The following is a 20,356-nucleotide window of genomic DNA, read 5'->3' on the forward strand; positions in this document are numbered from 1 at the left end:
TTTTCTGCTATTTAAAATGGACTTGGGTAATACAGTCGAATCCGCTTAATTCGGACACCGGATAACCCGGACAACCGCTTTATTCGGCCAAAATGCTCGGGAACGGAACAAAAGTAAAAATTGAACGTAAAAAACTCCTGTTATTTCGGACAATTCTCCCCTTAATTCGGACGCAGGTTCGCAATTCCATCGTTAGGTTATGACACAATAAACAGTACTTCGTTCGTTTAAAGACAAGATTCAATTGCATTATGAGTGATTAATGATTATGGTGAAACAATGACGATTCATGCAGTAACAATCGACAATGAACTGATATAACGCCGTGCCAGCTTCATAGTCGCTTTTACTTCGGTACAATTGCGTCCATCTTGTAGGACAAAATTGTACAGAAGAGTTTAGCACAAAAAGTGAAATTGCTCACTAAAGTAAACGAAGACGTTTTATGCGATCAGTGCCAGTTACTGCAGTATAGCGCAGCTGCAATTCATTTATTACGCAACAGTACAGTATTTTAAATGCGTTTTTTGCCTTTATGCATGACCATGAAACGAACAATTGATTTTCCGCTTAATTCGGACAAAGCCGTTTCTCCGCGTAATTCGGCCAAAAGTGAGCGGAACCAAAGTGTCCGAATTAAGCGGAGTCGACTGTATTAGTATAACTTACTACGTTACAGTATTTAGCTGAATGGTCACTACGTGATATCATAGTCGTGTCCTTGCTCGCACAAATATACAGACCCGCCTTTAGTTGCACTACAGGGGCTCACAGGTTAGATTTAGGCCTACAGCAGCCATAGCTGTTATTCACGCCTGAGGCGAAAAATTAATCAACTCCTTCGCCACATCGGTAATTTTCCACTCCACTCGCGAATCTGGCAAACTTTTATACTGTACAGGCCACAAGTCTATTGGTGTTTAAGTTCGTGTAATCAGACTTTTGCTGTAAGCTACCAGACGTCCACATTCAATCAATCATTTTATTTTTCGTCATTGACGCGGTGGGGACGAAAAAGCAGTGCTAGTTGCTGAAAACATTCGATAATTCACGTGAACAAGTGACAGAGCCTCGATGGCTTAAAACAAGCAGGAAAATGAAGGTGGTGTCAAGGTGCTGATGGCAACTAGCACGACCACTAAACTCAAAAACATAGAAAAAACAAGCTAAAACTTCCATGTTTAAAGCCAGGTTATCCAGACTATAGCAGACCAGCAGGTGATATGTTCAAGCAAAAGATTGCTGACTCTTTATAATTTCAATGCTGCACAGCAGTGGATGGGAAAATAAACCCACCGTAAAAGAAACCCCATCCCAGGCGGAAGCCCGGTTTCTTGTGGCCATATAAGGTAATAATATTGGGCGTTTGTGTCGAGCCCTAGATTGTTCAGAACAATTGCACCGATGATAATCTTTGAATAAATCTGATGACGTTGCTGCTCGGTGCATGATTGAATTTTCTTTGGCATCTGTCGCTGATACATCGACGATGACGTACCAGCAAGACATGTCATCATGTTGTCGTTAGTTGGTGTTGTTGACAGGGAAAACCTTTATGTAGAGCAGACGGATTGAACGATGTTGGTGGATCATTTTTCAAAAGAGTAACCGTATCCGGAATTAGTGCAACGACCACGATCTAATAAAATATATAAAAACACCAGTAATCATCAAAATAAATTTATTCGTAGTCTGTTTAAATTTAACTTTTTAGACAACGTGATCATAGCAATCAGTCTCTAAATACCAGTCAGGCAAAGTAATCATGCACATGCTGGAAGCTTACTGTTTTATGGTTAAACTTCGACAACTACAATACAAACACAAGAAGCGAAATTAAGTGGTAACTAGTTGCTACTAACTTGTACATACTGGATTATTCGTCACGAGATGGATTGCATCCCTGAGTGTGTCCCAACATCAGAAGATTGGAATTCTGTCTCCGATTCCACTGCAACCACGATCTGTTGCCACCTTCATGTTCAAGACAATAAGACAGAATGCGGGTCCTCGCAGACTGGTCGGTTTCACCTGCTGTCCGCTTCTTGGGCGAAGGTTTGAAAGTTTTTCTGAGAATTCAACTGAAGACCATTTAGTAGGAGTCGATACATAGTTTAGGATTAGGGGTGTACACTTTAAATGAACTTGAATGCTTTAGAACCAAATCTTAATCCATTCAAGTTCAGTTTTTCTTTTTCCGATTTATAAAATCGGTTTTCCTTCATACTTAAACGCATTCATCAACATAAGCAGCCGAAATATTTGTTCAATTTACCTTCACAACGCGATACCAGGCACTACACGTGTCGCCATGAATTTGACTGCGTTTTGCCATTTGTCGCCAAATTCTAACCACAAATAACTTTGCAGAGCCATTATAAAGCGTTTTATGGGCTTCAATTTTGAAATTGAACTTCAATTATAATAAATTTCGAAACTTTGGATCCGAAATAAATTAACTTAGCGAACAATAGTAGAGTATTTTGGTCTGTACACCCCTAAAATAATAGTTAACATGTAACTATCTAAAAAGATTATTCAATAAACTAACTTTGATCTATTCAATTAAGCTATTATAATAGTCAGTTACGACATTTGATCGGAATTTATAAAACAATTGAAAGAGATATTAAAGTCTCCGGAATTGGGACTATGCGACACTTGGCGGCGCCCTTGTTGTAATGGACTTTGGCAAGACATTAATGAGTTTTGCTCCAATTCACCGTTGAACTGTTGAACTACCGTTTAAATAGTTGGAAAATAGGAAACATAACGAGAAATCATCGATTGAAGGCCGTGAAAAAATTCACTAGTTAGGTGGATGTACAGCGCAAAGAGATTGAAAAGTAACTCCCTACATTTAAACACAATGCCTGTAATTTAAATAAACATAAAAATATGCACAGCGTGGACTTTAAGTTAAAATTTGATAAAGCAATCAGCATTCGCCACCCGCTTCTTAAAGAGCCATTACGCTGTTCGTCAAAGTAGGAACGTCCCCTGCCCTAACAGATTGGTGAGTTGTGGTTGTCTGCATGAGTGACCAGCGAGAAGTGATGACGTGGCAGAGAGAGATGTTATTCTTTGTGGTGGGTAAATGGAGTAGTTATACTCTACCAAGCCTACTTGAACTTGAAAAGCGAGTATCTGACGAGTTACATCTTCCATGTGACAGGAATTAGTCATCATATCGGTTGAGAGGATTCCCAGGCCGCATAAGAAGTTAGTGGCAAATGCTGATGGCCAGACTATCAGATTTTAAATAAAATTGCTTGTTATACACGTTTTCTTAAATTTATTTTTATCAAAATTGTAGTTTTGAAATAAATTACAAGTATTTTAAAGATAGGGAGTTACTTTTCAGTATTGTTGTAGAATTGGAAACGATACCGTACCGTACCATACCATACTATACCAGTCATGTAAAATATTTCTTCGCTTAAAATAGTAAACTACACAGTCTACTGTAAAAATCATTTTGACTCGGCAGCACTTCCAAGTCAGCCTCATGGAGAAACACGTTGTTTGATGGGTCGCATTTCTATATTCTCCTGCGTGTTTATCTTGCGGTTGGTTCTCTCACGCGTTGGAGAACGATAAATTGGATTGGTCGGTTTTTCTCTCTTCTGTTTTCTCCTTATTGCGCCACGATTAACATAAGAGCGAGGCCTCACTTGATGAAGAAATAAATCATAAAAACACGTTCAAAGCGCCCACTAAATCATAGTTTTGATAAGAACCTGTTGGTGGCAAAGGAGGAACCCAATCGCGAAGATCGTGTCTCGGATTGTTTAGCACTGAGAAGTATGCAATCACGACCACTTTCAAAGATTCAAGAATTATAACTGTTTCGATGAAAGCGCTAAGGAACGAAACCAACCTGAAATTTGATCAAGTGTTAGCAGGTGTGACGTAATCTTAACTGTTTATTATTTGGTAACAATTGCTCACCAATCTCTGCAGGTTTCAAGTCCATACGTCATACCGTACAGTATACAAATCACAGTTGACGTGACCATAACTGCTATGATATAAAACCAGGCGACGTAGATAGAAAAGTGGACAATGGCAAGAGGATCCAGCGTGTTGGGATCAATTTCCAGGATTGTGAATTCTTGCTGCGCTTCAGCAGCAGACAATGGCGGCCTGGATATAAACAATTTTATTTCACGAACAAACTGATTTCAACAAAAGCAACCAGCACTATACCTTGCCGATGGCTTGACTACTGATGACGTAAGTGCTTTTGTTGGCGATGGCGTAGTGGCTAAATTTTTTTCAACGCGCAGAGATTTTGACTTTTTTGTTTGTGACGACGTCATATTTTTCACAGTGGCCACATTTTTTTCAACGCGGGAAGATTTTGACTTTTTCATTGGTGACGACGTCATTCGTTTCACCGGCAATGACGTAATGGCCACATTTTTTTCAACGCGCGAAGACTTCGACTTTTTCTTTTGCGACGACGTCATACCTTTCACCGGCGATGACGTAATGGCCACATTTCTTTCAACGCGCGAAGACTTCGACTTTTTCTTTTGTGACGACGTCATAGCTTTCACCGGCGATGACGTAATGGCCACATTTCTTTCAACACGCGAAGACTTCGACTTTTTCTTTTGTGACGACGTTATGTCTTTTACCGGTGGTGTCAAAGTAGCCGCATTCCTTTCAACACGCGAGGGAATGTACTTTGTCATTTTTGATGACGCCACACTTTTAGCTGGCGATGACGTAGTGGGCACAACTTGTTCAACGCGCGACGAAGTAGCTATTTTAGTCATCGACAAGTCTTTTAATTTTCGGGTATTTTTCTCTCGCCTTGTCTTTTCGTTTATAATTTCAAATTTTCCAGGGAAAGTTGACGGTTGTTTGATGACAAGTTTTGATATTTCTTTCGATGTTGACGGACGATCTTTATCGTCTGGATTATGTTGACCAGCGTTTTTTCCGTCTTGGTCAACTTCCGCACTGCTTACTTGTGACATATTTCTGGTGTCTGTTTTCATCGTGGTGCCAGTTGTTTGGACGTCATGACTACGCACAAGAGACGTGGCTGCTTTATGCTGCCCTCTGGTGAGTTTTGTGGATTGTACGTTTTTGTCAGGGTTCGAATTTTTGTTTCCTTTTCGTCGTTGGGCATGACGAAACAATAGGCTAATAAGAAACGGCCCGGGAAAGCACATCAAAGCGCTCTCAATACCTTTATGACAGAAAACAACAACACTGTTAAGACTTGAACAACCTGATTAGTTGAAAGACATAAACATCTGGTCTTTCAGTGACGTTTGACTGAACTTACCGACGACAATGTGAGACCACTTGAAATAATAACGCCCGAATGTCAGCACATTTCCATCCACTGCATAACTGTGGCCATGAAACATCATAGATGTTAACATTACCTGGAATATGAAGAGAAAGCACGTTGCCACTCTTTCCACCCTCGTCATGACGTATTGCTGCCAAGGCCTCATACCGTATAAAGAATACCAGACGTGTCTGAAAATGAGAAGATTACGAGATGATAATCTGGCACAGCGTGGTGAAATCAATAAGCAACATACCTGTCTTTAAAGTGGTTTTCACACTTTAAGAGGAACAATTTATTAGATATTTGCAGTTCCTCTAACGTGGTGGCCCGGAATGTATATTGCAGGACGTCGCTGAACCTGGTACCGCACAGAAAGAACCAACACTCGTTTGTTTCCAAATCTCGAACAACCATCCGTTCCAGATACCTGACGTATAACTTGCAATAAATAACTAATTCAAGCAAGAGTTTTTAATCGGGCTATGCTTTCACTACACACTATACAGGCACTATACAGGCACTATACAGGCACTATACAGGTACTTTCATTACACAAATTTACTTGCGCATAAAGTGCCAAATACCTCATGCAGAACACAACTTAAAAATGAACAGTCTAAGATTAGCATTAAAAGAAGAATTTGGTGCATTTAATAAACTTTACTTTAGGGCCTAGTTTGAGACTCATATAGCTTTCCGGGTTAACAATACAAGGACCGTTTTAAACTCTAATTCATACAACTGCAGTTAACTTGTCAATAATTCATACCACTCAGGACTGCTCCCTCCGTCATTACGCCACACCCTGACTGCTTTGATGTCACCCAAGCTACGTGGTGTGGTAATGAGGAACGATTGCACGCTACCCATGGATAGGACGTTGTCGTTTTCTCGCTAAACAAACAATCAATCATTATGACGTCGGAACCAACTATCATACATCATGGCAAACGTCATCTTTTTACTTTTATGACGTGGGCATTGCTTCTTTGTCTTTTGCCCAGCAGTCTCATGCAGACTGCCGCGGTGGTACCGGCGTTTGGACGACTACCGGTATAAATTGTAACATAGTACCGGTATTGGTCGTTTGGTGAGTTGTCAGCAACTTCAATGAAGAGTCCCTTTAATAATTTTAATATTAAAATTTGATAAATCATTTCATGAAGTTGACAATAGTTTGATAAATTTGTACTTTTTTCTCCGCATTTTTATCTTTATTTCTCGCCCATATAAGGAGAAGAGCGTAGATGACGTAAAGAGCAGATAAAACGATGACGATCACTGGATTTTGTTGGAATTGCTGCCAAAGATTCCAGGAGAGCTAAAAACGATTCAATAATTGACAATTAAAACTAAAATCGTCTATTATTTCATAAACATCTTTACTTGGTCATAATTGATCTTGTTGGGAAACACAAGAAGATGGGAAGCGTATATAATCTGAGGAATCTCTTCCTCTCCGCTCCTCTTAACCCTGTTTGGTGTGACCTGGTCTACGTCACATTCACAATTAAATATCCCAGCGTTTTGATGGACCTGATGATAATAACATTACTTTGCTCATAATGCTTGGAATGATCAAAAAAATAAAAGTTAAATTATGAATTGGTTTAAACTCTGCTTCAAAATTTTCACACGATACAAACATCGACATCAAATATAGGACCTTGCAAGAGCCCTCGCCCCAGTCGCGCATTCGATCTTCCCAGTGCAAGCAGTTCAGTATGAATGACGTGAATGTCACGTTGATCAAACTTCCAATGCGATAATAACCCGCACCGAGATCAACATACACTGTGACGTTCAGTTCGACTTGTCTGTGCGGAAGCGACCTTTCAGAAATCGACCAGGTGTACAAAGACTCTGAGAAAAAAATCGACGGAAAATTGCAAAAATACAAGAAATTAATTAGAGAAATGCTGATCTCTACAAACATGAAAACCGTGACTCTTATTTTCTGTAAACAAACCCTTTTCGTGAAACTCTTTCTTTAATTTGAAAGAGCTTTGGTCGGTAGTTTCCAGGCTCATTGTACAATTTTCGATTTTCTGATCCATGTTTTCGACATGAATTGTCAGAAAGAGGTCGTTTCCATCTCGTTTGTAGAGCATCCAATCAAACAAAGCCCAACCTGCGGCTTTGCTGTGACAACCAGCCACGTCGCATTCACTCTCAACCCTCATTGTTATGTTTGCTTTACCAGGCTGTGCTGGCAAGGGGAAGCCAATTGTTTGATTTTTGGCCTCGTTGCGACTGATCGGGATCTCGTTTTGCCATCCTGTTGTCATGGAGACGGACGTGACTTGTTCAACTTTGTGGGTCCTCGTGTTAAAGTTGATGGACGAGTCGTAGGTGAAGACCTGGAAATCATGAAATCGTCTCATTATCACGTTAAATCGTGTAAATTAAAGCAAATTAAATATATTATGCCTCGACATTGATGACTTCATTGTTCAGTGTCTGTATGTTTGGAAGTCGAAATGAAGAGTCATTGAGTGGATCTGAAAAAGGTTTTTTGTTATTCTACGTTTCGGTTGATTTAAGCCACTAAGTAACGTCAAAGAGTTAAAATCGTTGCAAAACGTGGCCTACTGAGGAAAATAAACGACAAATAATGAAGCCAAATTGCTCAAACATTGCGAAGCCGATTCCACAAAACTTATCCTACACCAGAAACATGCGCAGTATAATTAGTTATGTATTGTTTGAAGATTAAATAAGACAAAACATTAAAAGATAAAATTAATTAAATGATAATAATCATTGTTATTGGGTTTTCAACGACACGACAAAAGACAAAATTCAATCTTCTAGTTCAGTGGTTCCCAACCTTTTTTGGTGTCGTGGCCGAATTTCAAACTTCAGAGTACGTATGGAGCCGCATGAAAACACTCAAGTAATTATAACGAAAAGTTTAAAGCATGAAATCATGTACCAACGAATAGCAACACTAACTAGAAAAATAACACAAATAAATTTAATGTCCAACTTGGCCTTGGCTTTGAGCTTTAACAACTTTGTCAAAGCGAGACGCAATTGTGGTTTAGGATTCAGGAGGCGGTTTATGATTCACAATGAGTAGACAATGGGCCATTCACAACAGTATAAAGTAGGCTACAAGGTGTAACTGTAAGATGTAAAATGAAAAATTTGTAAACAATTTTGACCTAACGCTATAAATTTTGACCAATTTTTGATTTTTTTTGACAAGTTAAAAAATAATCGCCCTAATTATTATAAATAGATTTTTTATTTTTTTGTGGGATTTTCAGGGGTCATTGAGAGCCGCAAGAAAGCTACCTTGGAGCCGCATGCGGCTCTAAGAGCCGCGGTTGGGAACCACTGTTCTAGTTTCTTAATTTATTTTCGTTAAAAAAATTAACTTTTCTAGGCATCGTCTTACAGCTTAGCACTTGTCAGAAGCGAGTCTGGCCAATAATTGTATTAGCAACTGCGTTTAAAAATTTTTTTTATGCCGCAGAGTCGGCGTCTGAACGCAAAAGCATAAAGCGTATGTAGAGTAATAAAATTGAACGTAGCCTACGATTTCCGAGAAGATCATGAAAAAAACTCGTCGGGTGTCGCTTTTGAGCTGAAAGTGGACATCGAGTTCGACATTCCTGCTCAATAAAACTTACTAATGACGTCATTGTTTAACTTGAGGAATCGTCCTTGAACGGATTTTGTTTCAAACGTCATCGTATCCTCTCCTGGTACCATTGTCGTCATAAGCAGCTTGCCCAGCCGGGTCATTCGCGAACTTTCTTTGATCTTTGCAATAATTGTCATTGAAGAATTAAATTGTTACGTCAGTAGTATTATACAAGTTGTTACCTTGAAACGAATTTCGTCGGAAAATCCCATCAAATGTGACGTAACGACAACGCATGAAGCCGCAATTGACCTTATGACATCATCATCGCCCTCGCTAGAGTGTTTATGAACGATGAGCTCTATTCGGTTCAAAGTTCTCACCAATTGGTACTGAAATTATAAAAGCAATTAAGTTAGCTGTGTTTAGTTTTTAAATCTATCACATAAACTTTTATATTTCTGCACCTACCACGTGATGCTCATTTGCGACGCCAAAACTTTCCGTAAGGTGGCGTAGTACATCAGCTACTTGCTTGGCCGACGTCAGCGTATTTAGCGGATAATCCGCGGTTCGATCTAATATCGTAGTTATCTGTAAAACGAAAGAACAATGAAGGCACTTGAAGTGGTCCATTCATAAATAGGTACTGTGACGTCATAAACCTACCAGAAACGGTTTGAGAATCTTTGCTGAAGACAATGGCGGTATAACCTGCGCCGTCTTCTGCAGATTGTGGCTCGAAATCGCGTAAAATACGTCACTAGTCAGGTGTTTGTTGACGTCGGGAGTTTTCCTCAAAGTCACGGTCAAGTTTTTCTCAGTGCACGACTGACGAAGGCCGCATATTGCGGTCGAAATCGTGAGGTCAGAAACGAAGTCCTCTGACGACAATGTGAGGTCATAGAGGTTCGGATCGCAACTACTTTGCAGAAGATTATCGTGGCCTGAAAATATTTCTATGTTAGATTTTAATCTATTCATAACTTCCCTTCTACAAACACCGCATAACGTGTTGTAAGTGAGCCGTGTTTGTTAAAAGTTTTGCCAACCTGATGTGGCCACTGACAGTTGTCTTCTTAAGAGTAAACATTAAAAAATTATTATTATTACATAATGATATTATTAAGTATTGCAGTTACCAACGCGAAAACAAATCGCCATTTTTGCTTCAGCACAAAAAAGCAAATTAATAAACCAGAGAAATATTTCCTCATCGTAGTCTTATACGTCACGTGCGCTATTTGTTTTAAAGCATTTTAAATCGTAAAATAGCATTTTTTTATTAAATACAAAGTTGTAAGCCGTATGATATTTCATATTTAATGATATAAACAATATTGAAAATATTTAAAACATATGTCTGGTACAATAATGTCTCAAAAGATATTTCACCTCACAAATTTTTCTTGTTGTCGATTGCCAGGTTTCAGAGCCCGTAGAAAGTTAAGTAATAAACAAAAATATTCATATCCTAATTTACCTGAGTTTAGGTTCAGCCTACCTTGGGTTAATAACAACGACATAATTTTTATCTTAGCACTTTTGCACTTGCTACAACATGAGGTTGTACCTTTTTCCTTGACAGAGAACTTGAACTTCAACGATGCTTGGCCTTGTGCGTAGCCAGAACAGGTGACGTTAAATTTTGTGATAAAAGCGATTCCACTTCTGGGTGTAACCCTGCAACTACCTCCACTAGGTGGGGACAATGGGTTAAGGATTAGGGTTGCCGATGCCATGTCACCGTCAACATTGTATCCTTAATGTCAAGTTCAAAGTTCAATTTCATGATGGTCTACTTTTAATTTATTGATGACATCAAATTTATATAATGGGGATTCACCTATTCCTGTGACGTTTGATGACGAGCTAATTATGTTGAGTAGTGAATTATTAAGTTTACAGAATCGTCGGTTCTGGCACAAACTTAATTGTTGTCCAGATTTCAGTGACAATACCCAAGTGTGACGTGTACAATCGTCACACTTTAATTGAAGGATCATTGGCTTGTGTGGAAAAAACAATTTCTCGCAATTTGACCTGCACCTGAAGTTCAAAGAAGAACGTTAAATTTAAATGGAACTTGATTAAAAAGAATTCATAGGTTAAAGAATATAAATTTAAGCTCATGGAAGCAGGAAGAAAAAAATTCTGCATAACTCACCTTAAAGTAACATTCGGGATTGAGGTTGACTTCAAAACAATTGTCTGGTCGGCAAATGTTGCGTCATAATGCGGACCCGTTACGATTAGCCTGAAGTAATAACGGTCGCTTCGCACCAGTTTGTCCATGGAAATTTCCATGACGTCATCGCCAGTAACATAAAGAGTTTGCCAATCAAAGCAGGAACCTTGGAAGTGAAAAAGAAAAATTCAATTTTTGATCAAAAAAAGCTAAAATGAGAAAATCTGTTCAAACCTTTTCTTTGTATTTTTCCAATCTCTTTTGACATTGGTAAATCTTCTTGTGTGACGGCACAAAACCAGTCAAGTTTGATATTTCCCTCATGTTTGTTAAAGTCAATTGAAGACTCAAATTTTAAAATATTTGTGTTCATTCCTGTGTATAGAGATTAGGCATTTCAGGATAACATTTCTTGTAATGGGAAACCGTACAACTTAAACATAGAAATCTAATATTATCGACTCACCAGCCTCGACCATATTTCCTCCCTTGATTAGAAAATTTAATTTTCTCTTGGGAATTTCTACCAAGGTGTAGTCATCGCCCTTTGCTATTACATTTAATCTTTCGTCAGAGGTGACGTTGACGTTGACCTTTATGACGTACATCCCAGGTAACAAGTCATCGGCTTTTATCACAAGTTCTGGTTCAACTGAGCTCGTGTAAAGTCGAACTCCATCGCCTATTTTTGGGATGTCTATTTTTGACGTCACTCGGTACGCTCGCCATTGGTAATCAACGGAGAATAGCTCTCTAGTGCATCTGAAGTTAAGGTCCACGCTTAAGACCAACTCTTCAACCACTTTCAAAGGTTCGTCGAGTCCACCGCCAACTTTCCCGTCGCGAATTCTCACGCTCTCCAAGCATGACAACGGTAAAGCTTTCGGGACATATCCAACGAAACGAAACGATTGTTTTTCGTTTCTGATAAGCACGACCACCTCCCGAGCTTCGTCGAAAACACTTTCGTTTTTAATTAACATGTAAGGTTCGGGATCAAACGGTAGATTTGGCAAACCCACATGTTTATATTTCGTCTTTGAAATCGTCAAAGTCAAATTCTTCGCTGCATTTTCGCCGATTGTTAAATTCATTTCGTATTTTCCCACGTCACCTCTGATGAATATAAACACCTCTCTACGGGTTTCGTAATCAAATCCCCGTGACGTAATATATACATCGTGGATCTGTGGCAACGCTTCAAAAGATGCGGATGACGTCAATTCAGAGATATTATTTGTAGCTGTTGCCACAGCATCGTAAATATCTACTTGAGACAGCGTTGCCTCTATCGCCAACATGTGGCAATCACGTGGGGAGAATTTAGAGCTTCTGAAGACCGACAGCCTGGTTCGATTCGATATGATGTCGATTGTAAGATTTACCGGTGCTCCTGAACTAACTGTCACGTTTATGACGAAAACATTGGGTCGAAGACCAACGTATTGTTTCGTCATGACTGTAAGATTTTTGATCTTTTCGTAGAATAAGATTGGTCTGGAATACGTCACGGAAGAAACATGATTTTGCAATAACAATACAACGTCATGTTTTCCCGGTCCAACCAATCGTTGCATGGTCGAGTTCAGTTTGAACCTCACCGTTTCGTTCGATAAAATTTTGTTCATATCAAACGTTTGTGACGTCTGAAGCTCGGTTATGATGACGTCATCCAACATGAGAGCGTAGGAGATGGGAAAGTAATATTTGTGGTGGAAGATGAGTTCAGTTGAGGCTGGATATGTTTGGGAGTTGCTTTGTTGAAAGAATATTTGTAATTTTGAAGCCGATAAAAAATCTTCCACGTGAAGAACCAGGTCTTGAGTTTCAATGGCATGTAAACTGTTACTTTCACCAATACGACACTTTGCACGGACCGAGTAAATTCCCGGATACGTGAACGACCGCTCAGCTGTGAGAGTTGAAAAATCAGTTTCGTTCTTTTTATTGTACGAAATCTCACAGTCGAGCTTTAGACCCTCTGCTCCGGTCAGTGTGGCAACGAACTGGACTTTCTCTCCGGTTTGAACGTGTGTGCTGGCGGTCATTAATCGCAAACCTTAAAGTACATTTAAAACTCAAATGACTTAAATTGAATTACATCAGTAGAATTAATAAATTCTTGTATTTTGTTGGCGGAGTTCTAACAATCTTTCAAGTTGATAGAAATTTTGTTTCACAGAGTAAAAAGTTTTTAACGCTGAGCTGAACTTTTTCCGCTACAGTTACGTTAAATTGTGTAACGTTAATCTACGCCATGATTTCACATCTGAGTCAGTCGTGTGAAAAAATGAAATAATGAAAATGAAAATAATGAAATGCGAGTACAGTACAAAAATAAATACGATTTATAACCTGAACCTCGCATCCTGAAACATATTTGAAACGAGCTCTTGCTCGTGTATTTGACATTTGTAATAAATAAACAATTAACTAATGAAAAAAACGATCAAGACCAATCACCGCGCAAAAATCAACTGGTATCGGCGCAGCTGCGCGCCTCAGATAGAGCACTTTACTCTATAGTATAGTCTATAGGTATAGGTAGGTCTCTACTTTACACTTTACTTTTTAAACATGTTTACTCACTGATGTGGTTGTAAACAAAAGAAATATTTGCCTCGCTGCATTTCCTTGTAAATCTTTCCAAAGAAATTGTAACATTTTTTCGAAAGTAAAAGTTGGGATAATCATGTGGTTTTTTAGTTTTACAAATACGATTCACTTTTTCCATTTCTGGGATTAGCTTCAATTCTGCTTTTGCACAACTGCATGAAAAAAACATAAAGAAAATAAATTCATTAACTTTATATAAACTCTTAGTTCATCACCCAAAGCAAAATGGCTAACAACACATTTATATTAATGACATTGACAACTAAACACAATGAAAACTTGTTCCACGATGTCACCGACATCTTTTTGTGTGCAAACAATGGAACCATTTTTGGATGAGTCCTCAACCCTCACCTGAACAAATCTCCTTCAAATTGCAAATATGCAACCTCTCCCTTTTTCAACAGAATTTTCCACGACCTGGAGCCCAGCAACATGACATCATTATTGCACTCCTTTGCGGTTGGGAACTCAATCGTTCCACTCGCATTTGTTAACAATACGCTGCATTCTGTAACGTAAGATATCCATTGTAAAAAGTGGTAGAATTAGTAGCGTTTGTTTTCAAAGGAAAGAGGTAATCGACTATGTTAGATCAGGGACAAAGCGCCATCAGAAAAAGGTTTATATGCTTGTTCTTCCTATTGTTGGCGTTCCATTGGTGGCATTGTGATGCAGCGAATGACCTAGCCAGCAGATTACTCAGTCGAGTTCACAAGGTTAGCAAAAGTTTAAGTCAGGAAAATGCAAAAAGATGGAATTTACATAATCTCCACGATTGCAACTACAAACAACAGATGTACGCAGATTCCATCGATGGTGCAAAAACCGCTCAGGGGTTTGAAAAATTAGTCATTGTTTTAAAAGGTAACAGAACAAATTGCAATTACTTTGTAAAGAATTGGAACGAAATTCATATAAATTTGATGTAAGGTTATTCAATTCTACAGTGACTTTGAGATTTATCACATTTTTCGTATTTTTGCTAATTTCTTGTAAACCTAATAGTAGTTTAAAAAAAAGAAACGTACTATATTAATTGATATACAACATAGGAAATGTTATTCAAGTGCATTTTTCACAATTTCCCTTCAGAATGCACGAGCATCTACGCAAGTGGTTCAACATCAAGTGGTATCTACCCGATATGGATCAAGGAACGCTTCCAGTTCACTTACGTCTACTGTGATATGGAGCTCGTTTCAATTAAGAAGGGCTGGACAACAATACAAAGAAGAATGAACGGGCAGGTCAACTTTAATAGAGGTTGGGACGATTACGTCAGAGGGTTCGGGAATCCCCGGGGTGAATATTGGCTCGGATTGGAAAATATCTATCGTTTGTCGAGGCAAACTACTACATATTCAGGAGAGTTTCATTCACCAAAACCACCGGAAATTGGGTTTGATCTTGAAGACTGGGATGGTGTCAAAGCATTTGCTGAATATACTTTTTTTAAATATCAGCCAAAAGAATTTAACTATAAGTTATATGTTGCCGGACGGAATACTTCCAGTTGTTTCAGTTTGTCTCCAATTTTTTTCGGCCAATTCAGCACTCCAGACGTTGACAACGATGAAATCGACAATAGCCATTGTGCCCGAGAATTCAAGTCAGGTTGGTGGTTTAATAGATACTGTGATGAAGTGAACCTCAATCAACCATATCCAAAGTACAAGCAGGATATGACCTATTACAACATGTTCTGGGAAGGCTGGTATTGTATTAATCCGGACGAAACCGCTTTGCGTTTTGTGTCTATGAATTTTTATCATAACCACAACGAACGAAATTAACACGATTTTTCCTCATGGAAGATTACCAAAATATTCTTGCAGCTATTACTTGTTTTCATCGTCCAATCGTATACTGTATGACGTGCAACTGAAATCTTCAGCATTTTTTGTTGATATCTTACTTTTAGTAAAAACGTTTCAAGACTCAGTTTCAATAAGTTAATAAAAAAGCTTGACAAATAAAACTCATATGTTGCATAAGGCGCCGTTTCATCTTAAGTTAAATAGGTGAGCACAAGTGTCAGAACACATAGACAAGCAGGTCGACCAAGAACCAGGTTGAATAATGACATCACTGACTTGGCCTGGTCACGACTCAGTGCAACTTTAGCAAATTTGGCAGAAGTGGAAGAATATCGCGAACTGTTCCAAGAACTTAGACTTTCTAAAGTTGCTGCCTACATGACTCTCCTACTGTATTTGGAAGTAGTGGATTTCAACAAAGGAAAGACAAAGAAAGAGAGAGAAATAAAGACCAAACATATTCAATGGTAGCAACATGACGTCATTATTACCTTCTTTGGCGGTTGGGAAATCAATCGTTCCACTCGCATTTCTTAAGACTACGCTGCACCCTATAACATACAGTACCGTATCGTAGTAATATACCGAAGCCAATGCAAATAGTGGAGGAATAATAGAATAATTTTATTTATTTAATATTAATTTTAGTTAATAGAAAATGTTTTGGCACAAAATACCATAGAATCTGGCTCAAAAACCTCTCTTAACACCCGATCTCTTTAAGATTTTGGTTACTACGTCATTTACGTTTACATGTGTAACGCGAATTAAACTTTCCCAAATTTCAGTCAAGTTCTGCGCCACAGTGGCGGTGAACCGCAACACCAACTCAACTTTCAAGCGAGATCTAACCATGCTTTTATTTTATCACCGTAGCACGCGACCACAAACCAATTAAAAACTAAACCCTCATCGCAAAGGACAAAACTCTTGTATAAAAGCGAGGTGCAGACAAGCCTACATCAAACATGGACGACCAAGCAATTAGAAATAAAACACAAACATGTAAAACGCTTAACCCTATTTTCACTAGGTGTGGCTTCTCCTGCACACAGTCACAGAAAAACGTGGCGTACAGTTGCATTGTTTACTGTAGAAACTTGAAATTTGGTGAATTTTCCCCCAAAAAAAATGTTCAGCCATCTGTCCATGTTTGTTTTATAAAGTTTGAGTTTGTAATTTTTGAGATATTGTCATATTTTCGTAATTTTTCTCACTCTCCGCATTGAAGCGAATCGTTTTCGTTTACTCATTTACGCACCACTAACTCGATTAACTATTATATTCTCTTGCGTTCTCTTCTCGCGGTCAGCTGGTTTTCTGCACATCGGCGTCGCGGCGTACCAAGAAAAATTTCTAGAAATGTATCGCTTGTGGAAATACTTAATTTACACTCAATGCACTTTCTTTTGCTTTACAATTATGATGTATACAAGAAGCCAGATGTTTTTGCTACAAATTCGATCTGTTTACGACATATAGTTTTCGAGTAATTAACGATTGAAAATGCGTGTGCGGTGTCGGCCACACCTAATGAAAATGGCAAAGTCGCGAGCCCGGTATGGGTAGGGCTAAGGTAGTGACGTAAGAACGATAAAAATGTTATGTGTTAAACAGGTGTTGAATGAAACAATGTGACTAAATATTGTCACCAACTAATTTACGTCACCAGTGGATTTCTGACACCTTTTTGCTTTACATTAGATGTTTAAAACGAGGTATATACTGTAAGTCAACATAAAATTTTTAAAGAAAGGCAAAACGTTGGAATAATATGATAAAGCTGAAATATACACAAAAACCTAACTTAAAGTACAGACTTTAGATATAGAGCTAGATAGTACGAATAATAGTGGCAAATATGAATTATGTTATGTTTACTATACCTACTACTGTATCATTAATAACCATCTAATACTACACAGTACATACTGCAATAATAGCTTAATATACTAACTATACTTGACATAGGCCAACATAAATTGTGTATTATTTGTACAAAAGATGAAAAATAAAATAATGTAACAGTGAAGTGCTTCGCTTGTCGCTACAAACAGTCAATGCACATCTGTTCCATATCGACCTTTATACAGCAAAGCTTTCTAAGTCTTTTCAAGGTGTAATTCGGCCTGTTTGGTTTTATTTATAACCTCTTTGCTTTTGAAAAAGTTGGACCAAATCTGGGCAGAATCACTACTTCAACTGAAAGCAAACAATCGATAGAACCTGGGACGCAAGTGTGAATGCTGGAGCACCCTTGCTGTGGTCTGGATACTTTGTGATTTTGTTTTGACTCTGACGGCAAACACTAAGTTTTTAGTAAACTTTCCATGGCCGCCTGACGCAGAAGAATGACAGTAGCTATAACGCTGTCGACTAGGTAAAAGAAATCAACTCCATTTATGTCGTTGATATTTTGTGTCTATTCTTATCACTATGATTGCAAATTCGATTCTTTTGCAGTTTGCTGCTGAACGTCTTGGGTATTTAGCTGCATGTTCTTGGTATAAAGACATCAGGGTTGGGGCTCTTTGGGAAGGGGAGGAGGCAGCTACTACCCAAACATGACCCACCGTCGGCAGCTTACGTGTGTATTGTCTATGATTGTCTATTTTTATCACTACGATTGCAAGCAATATCATCGGGCTTTACAAGGCGTTGACAACTGCAACTGCCGACCATTATTGTGGCTTTTGAAACATGCACCTGCAATATTAAACCACTCCCTGCTCCTGGAAGCCAACTTTATGCAGCGATTTCACTTGTTGTGACCACAACGCACAGCTGCAGAACCATTACTTATGACTCATAAGTCATAAATAGGGCAACCAGTTTTTTGACCTAAAAAGTTTAAATTTTGACCTTAAAATTTGCAAATTTTGACCTCATTTTGACCTAAAAAGTTTAAATTTTGAGCTTATTTTGACCTAAAACGTTTAAATTTTGACCTCATTTTGATAGTCTGATAGTCTCTACACTGTCTACAGCAACTTTCTAATCTAAAGCTGCATTTACAAATGACAAAATGCTTTTCTAGTGTTGACTTTTTTTCGTTTCTGCGTATTAAGATTGACAACTTGCAGTTTCAAATGCAATGCCGTCACATCTTGACGTCACCAAACGCGCTGAAAAGCCTTCCCTCTCTTTGTGGCTTTGGTTCTAAGTAAAATTTGCGGCACTGGAATTGTTTGCAGTACAAGAAAAGAGAAAAACGGAAGAATAATATTACAAAATGGTTACAAAATTACAAGTTTAATAGATTTTGACCTAAAAAAAAGACCTAAAGAAACAATTTGACCGTATTTTGACCTAACGTAACATTTTGACTTTATTTGACCTAATAACTTCTATACCACACGTCGTACATAGCTGAAATTTGTTTTGTGCTTGTTTGATAACATTCTGGGCAGGTTAAAAAAAATTGACCATATTGACTTTTGGTTGCTCTAGTCATAAGTTATGAGATATATTTGGTAAGGTACGTAGCATAGGCTATCTATGGTAATATATCTAGCTAACTATTAAAATCTATTTCAACTTCTAATGCATTTTTGTGAAACGTTGGTTTGGTAAATACTTGCAAATGCTTTGCCAATATGAAGTAATCATTGTCTATTGTGACTAGTGATAAACCTGATTCAAAACTGATATTAATGTCATAATTCCTTAATTGTTAGTAAACAATGTCTTTCTCTGAGATAACAATTGTTGATGTATGGTGTCAATTTTCGGCTTTATCTGTGTGTTGGAGATAAATATTTCATATACCTTGCAAGCGGTACCGTATCAGTATGTCAACGAACATCTTAAAATCAGTTATCTTTCGCACTTTATTGTTATGAACCCGCATATATTGTAACGTCAAGTTTTGCTGCGAATCATGCCAATATTTGTGGCCAAAAGAAAATGACTTGCCAGGCAATAAGTGGCCAGCGAACCAGCAGCTGGACGACACTACTATGGTTAACCAAGTCGCATTTTCTGATTTCATAACAGCAGCTGATATCTACAAAGCATACCTGCGCATCCAACCATGAATGTAACAGCCAAGCCAACTTGTAAAAACCTCATGATCCACATTTTCAAATTCTGATATTTCGTTTCTGGTTGAGCCTACCGGTATTTAAATATAACATTTGAACTCTAATCTCGAGTTATTTGACGTATACAAGATATTAGCAATATACTGACAAAATATTACCTGGTGATTGTATGATGTCACGTTAGAGTAACCAAATATTTCTTCAGCAAAATTGCCGCTAAATTTTCAATACAGCTATAATGTCTGTAAATTGAATATGCAAAGTTGTTTACCCCAGAGAAATTAATGCCATATTTAGGGTTTGACAAAAGGATCGTATAATCGGTTGTGACGTCAAAATAGTACTTTTAGTACAACATAATTATGGAACAAAAAGATTATTACCGAAGATACTTGTGTGGACCTCCTGGGACAAGTCTATAGCCATTGATTGTTTAATAACTCAAGTTATTTCATCACACAAGTCCGGTGGGTTACCAAGATTTGTGACATTTCCTTGGCTTGTCTCAAGATTTTCGTTCAACAGTTCTCTAATTTCTTCAAAAATAAATGGGTTAATGGTACTTTTGCTGATAAGAGTTATTTTATATCAGTTCAAAGTTTTACTTATCCTTGTAGTTAACTCAAAAACGATTGTTTAACTCGAAAAAAGAATGTTTTGCCGTGTTAGAAGTGTTTTAATGGTCGAAATTCACCAAACCTTCCTGAAGTAATCGTAAAAAGTTTGACTTTCTTTATGTGATGCAGCCATAGATATAATATAAACAAGTTTACGTTACGTCTA

The 20,356-nt window shown here is 38.1% G+C and overlaps 3 protein-coding genes across 5 annotated transcripts in view; 2 read left to right on the forward strand and 1 right to left on the reverse strand.

The window, feature by feature from the left end:
- Positions 1 to 20,356, forward strand: part of LOC143447188 (gap junction delta-2 protein-like) — a 29,471-nt gene that overhangs the window by 1,862 nt on the left and 7,253 nt on the right. The gene's annotated exons all lie outside the window — the stretch shown is intronic.
- On the reverse strand, positions 978 to 19,845 carry LOC143447186 (polycystin family receptor for egg jelly-like). 2 transcript variants are annotated; one of them, XM_076947153.1, is made up of 27 exons: positions 19,732 to 19,845; positions 19,550 to 19,643; positions 14,065 to 14,221; positions 13,684 to 13,862; positions 11,561 to 13,153; positions 11,329 to 11,469; positions 11,074 to 11,260; positions 10,753 to 10,955; positions 10,480 to 10,668; positions 9,576 to 9,853; positions 9,378 to 9,500; positions 9,149 to 9,298; positions 8,953 to 9,085; positions 7,745 to 7,815; positions 7,284 to 7,674; positions 6,981 to 7,177; positions 6,701 to 6,850; positions 6,507 to 6,635; positions 6,280 to 6,435; positions 6,084 to 6,208; positions 5,568 to 5,741; positions 5,303 to 5,502; positions 4,210 to 5,203; positions 3,952 to 4,146; positions 3,741 to 3,880; positions 1,873 to 3,673; positions 978 to 1,639 (listed from the first exon to the last, which is right to left on the reverse strand). In XM_076947153.1, the coding sequence occupies exons 2-26, from the start codon at positions 19,608 to 19,610 to the stop codon at positions 3,507 to 3,509; spliced, it is 6,483 nt and encodes a 2,160-aa protein (XP_076803268.1). In that variant the 5' UTR covers positions 19,611 to 19,643; positions 19,732 to 19,845; the 3' UTR covers positions 978 to 1,639; positions 1,873 to 3,506. The 2 variants fall into 2 exon arrangements, with proteins under 2 accessions (XP_076803268.1, XP_076803270.1); XM_076947155.1 differs by having other exon boundaries at positions 1,863 to 3,673.
- Positions 14,167 to 15,590, forward strand: LOC143447190 (fibrinogen-like protein 1). Its single transcript, XM_076947161.1, has 2 exons — positions 14,167 to 14,577; positions 14,806 to 15,590. Exons 1-2 carry the CDS (start codon positions 14,298 to 14,300, stop codon positions 15,504 to 15,506), a joined length of 981 nt encoding a protein of 326 aa, XP_076803276.1. The 5' UTR covers positions 14,167 to 14,297; the 3' UTR covers positions 15,507 to 15,590.

The sequence above is a fragment of the Clavelina lepadiformis genome, chromosome 2, assembly GCF_947623445.1.
Source record: "Clavelina lepadiformis chromosome 2, kaClaLepa1.1, whole genome shotgun sequence".
Classification (NCBI taxonomy): Eukaryota; Metazoa; Chordata; class Ascidiacea; order Aplousobranchia; family Clavelinidae; genus Clavelina; species Clavelina lepadiformis.

Bases quoted from the DNA above. Each gene is read 5' to 3' on its own strand.
- LOC143447186 (XM_076947153.1), bottom strand. From the start codon at position 19,610: ATGTGGATCATGAGGTTTTTACAAGTTGGCTTGGCTGTTACATTCATG. The intron at 7,178-7,283 runs GTTTGTTTACAG...TTTTTTTCTCAG, and splicing joins GAAAGAGTTTCACGAAAAGG to AGTCTTTGTACACCTGGTCG. The intron at 6,636-6,700 runs GTAAAGATGTTT...AATCGTTTTTAG, and splicing joins ACAAGATCAATTATGACCAA to CTCTCCTGGAATCTTTGGCA.
- LOC143447190 (XM_076947161.1), top strand. From the start codon at position 14,298: ATGTTAGATCAGGGACAAAGCGCCATCAGAAAAAGGTTTATATGCTTG. The intron at 14,578-14,805 runs GTAACAGAACAA...ATTTCCCTTCAG, and splicing joins ATTAGTCATTGTTTTAAAAG to AATGCACGAGCATCTACGCA.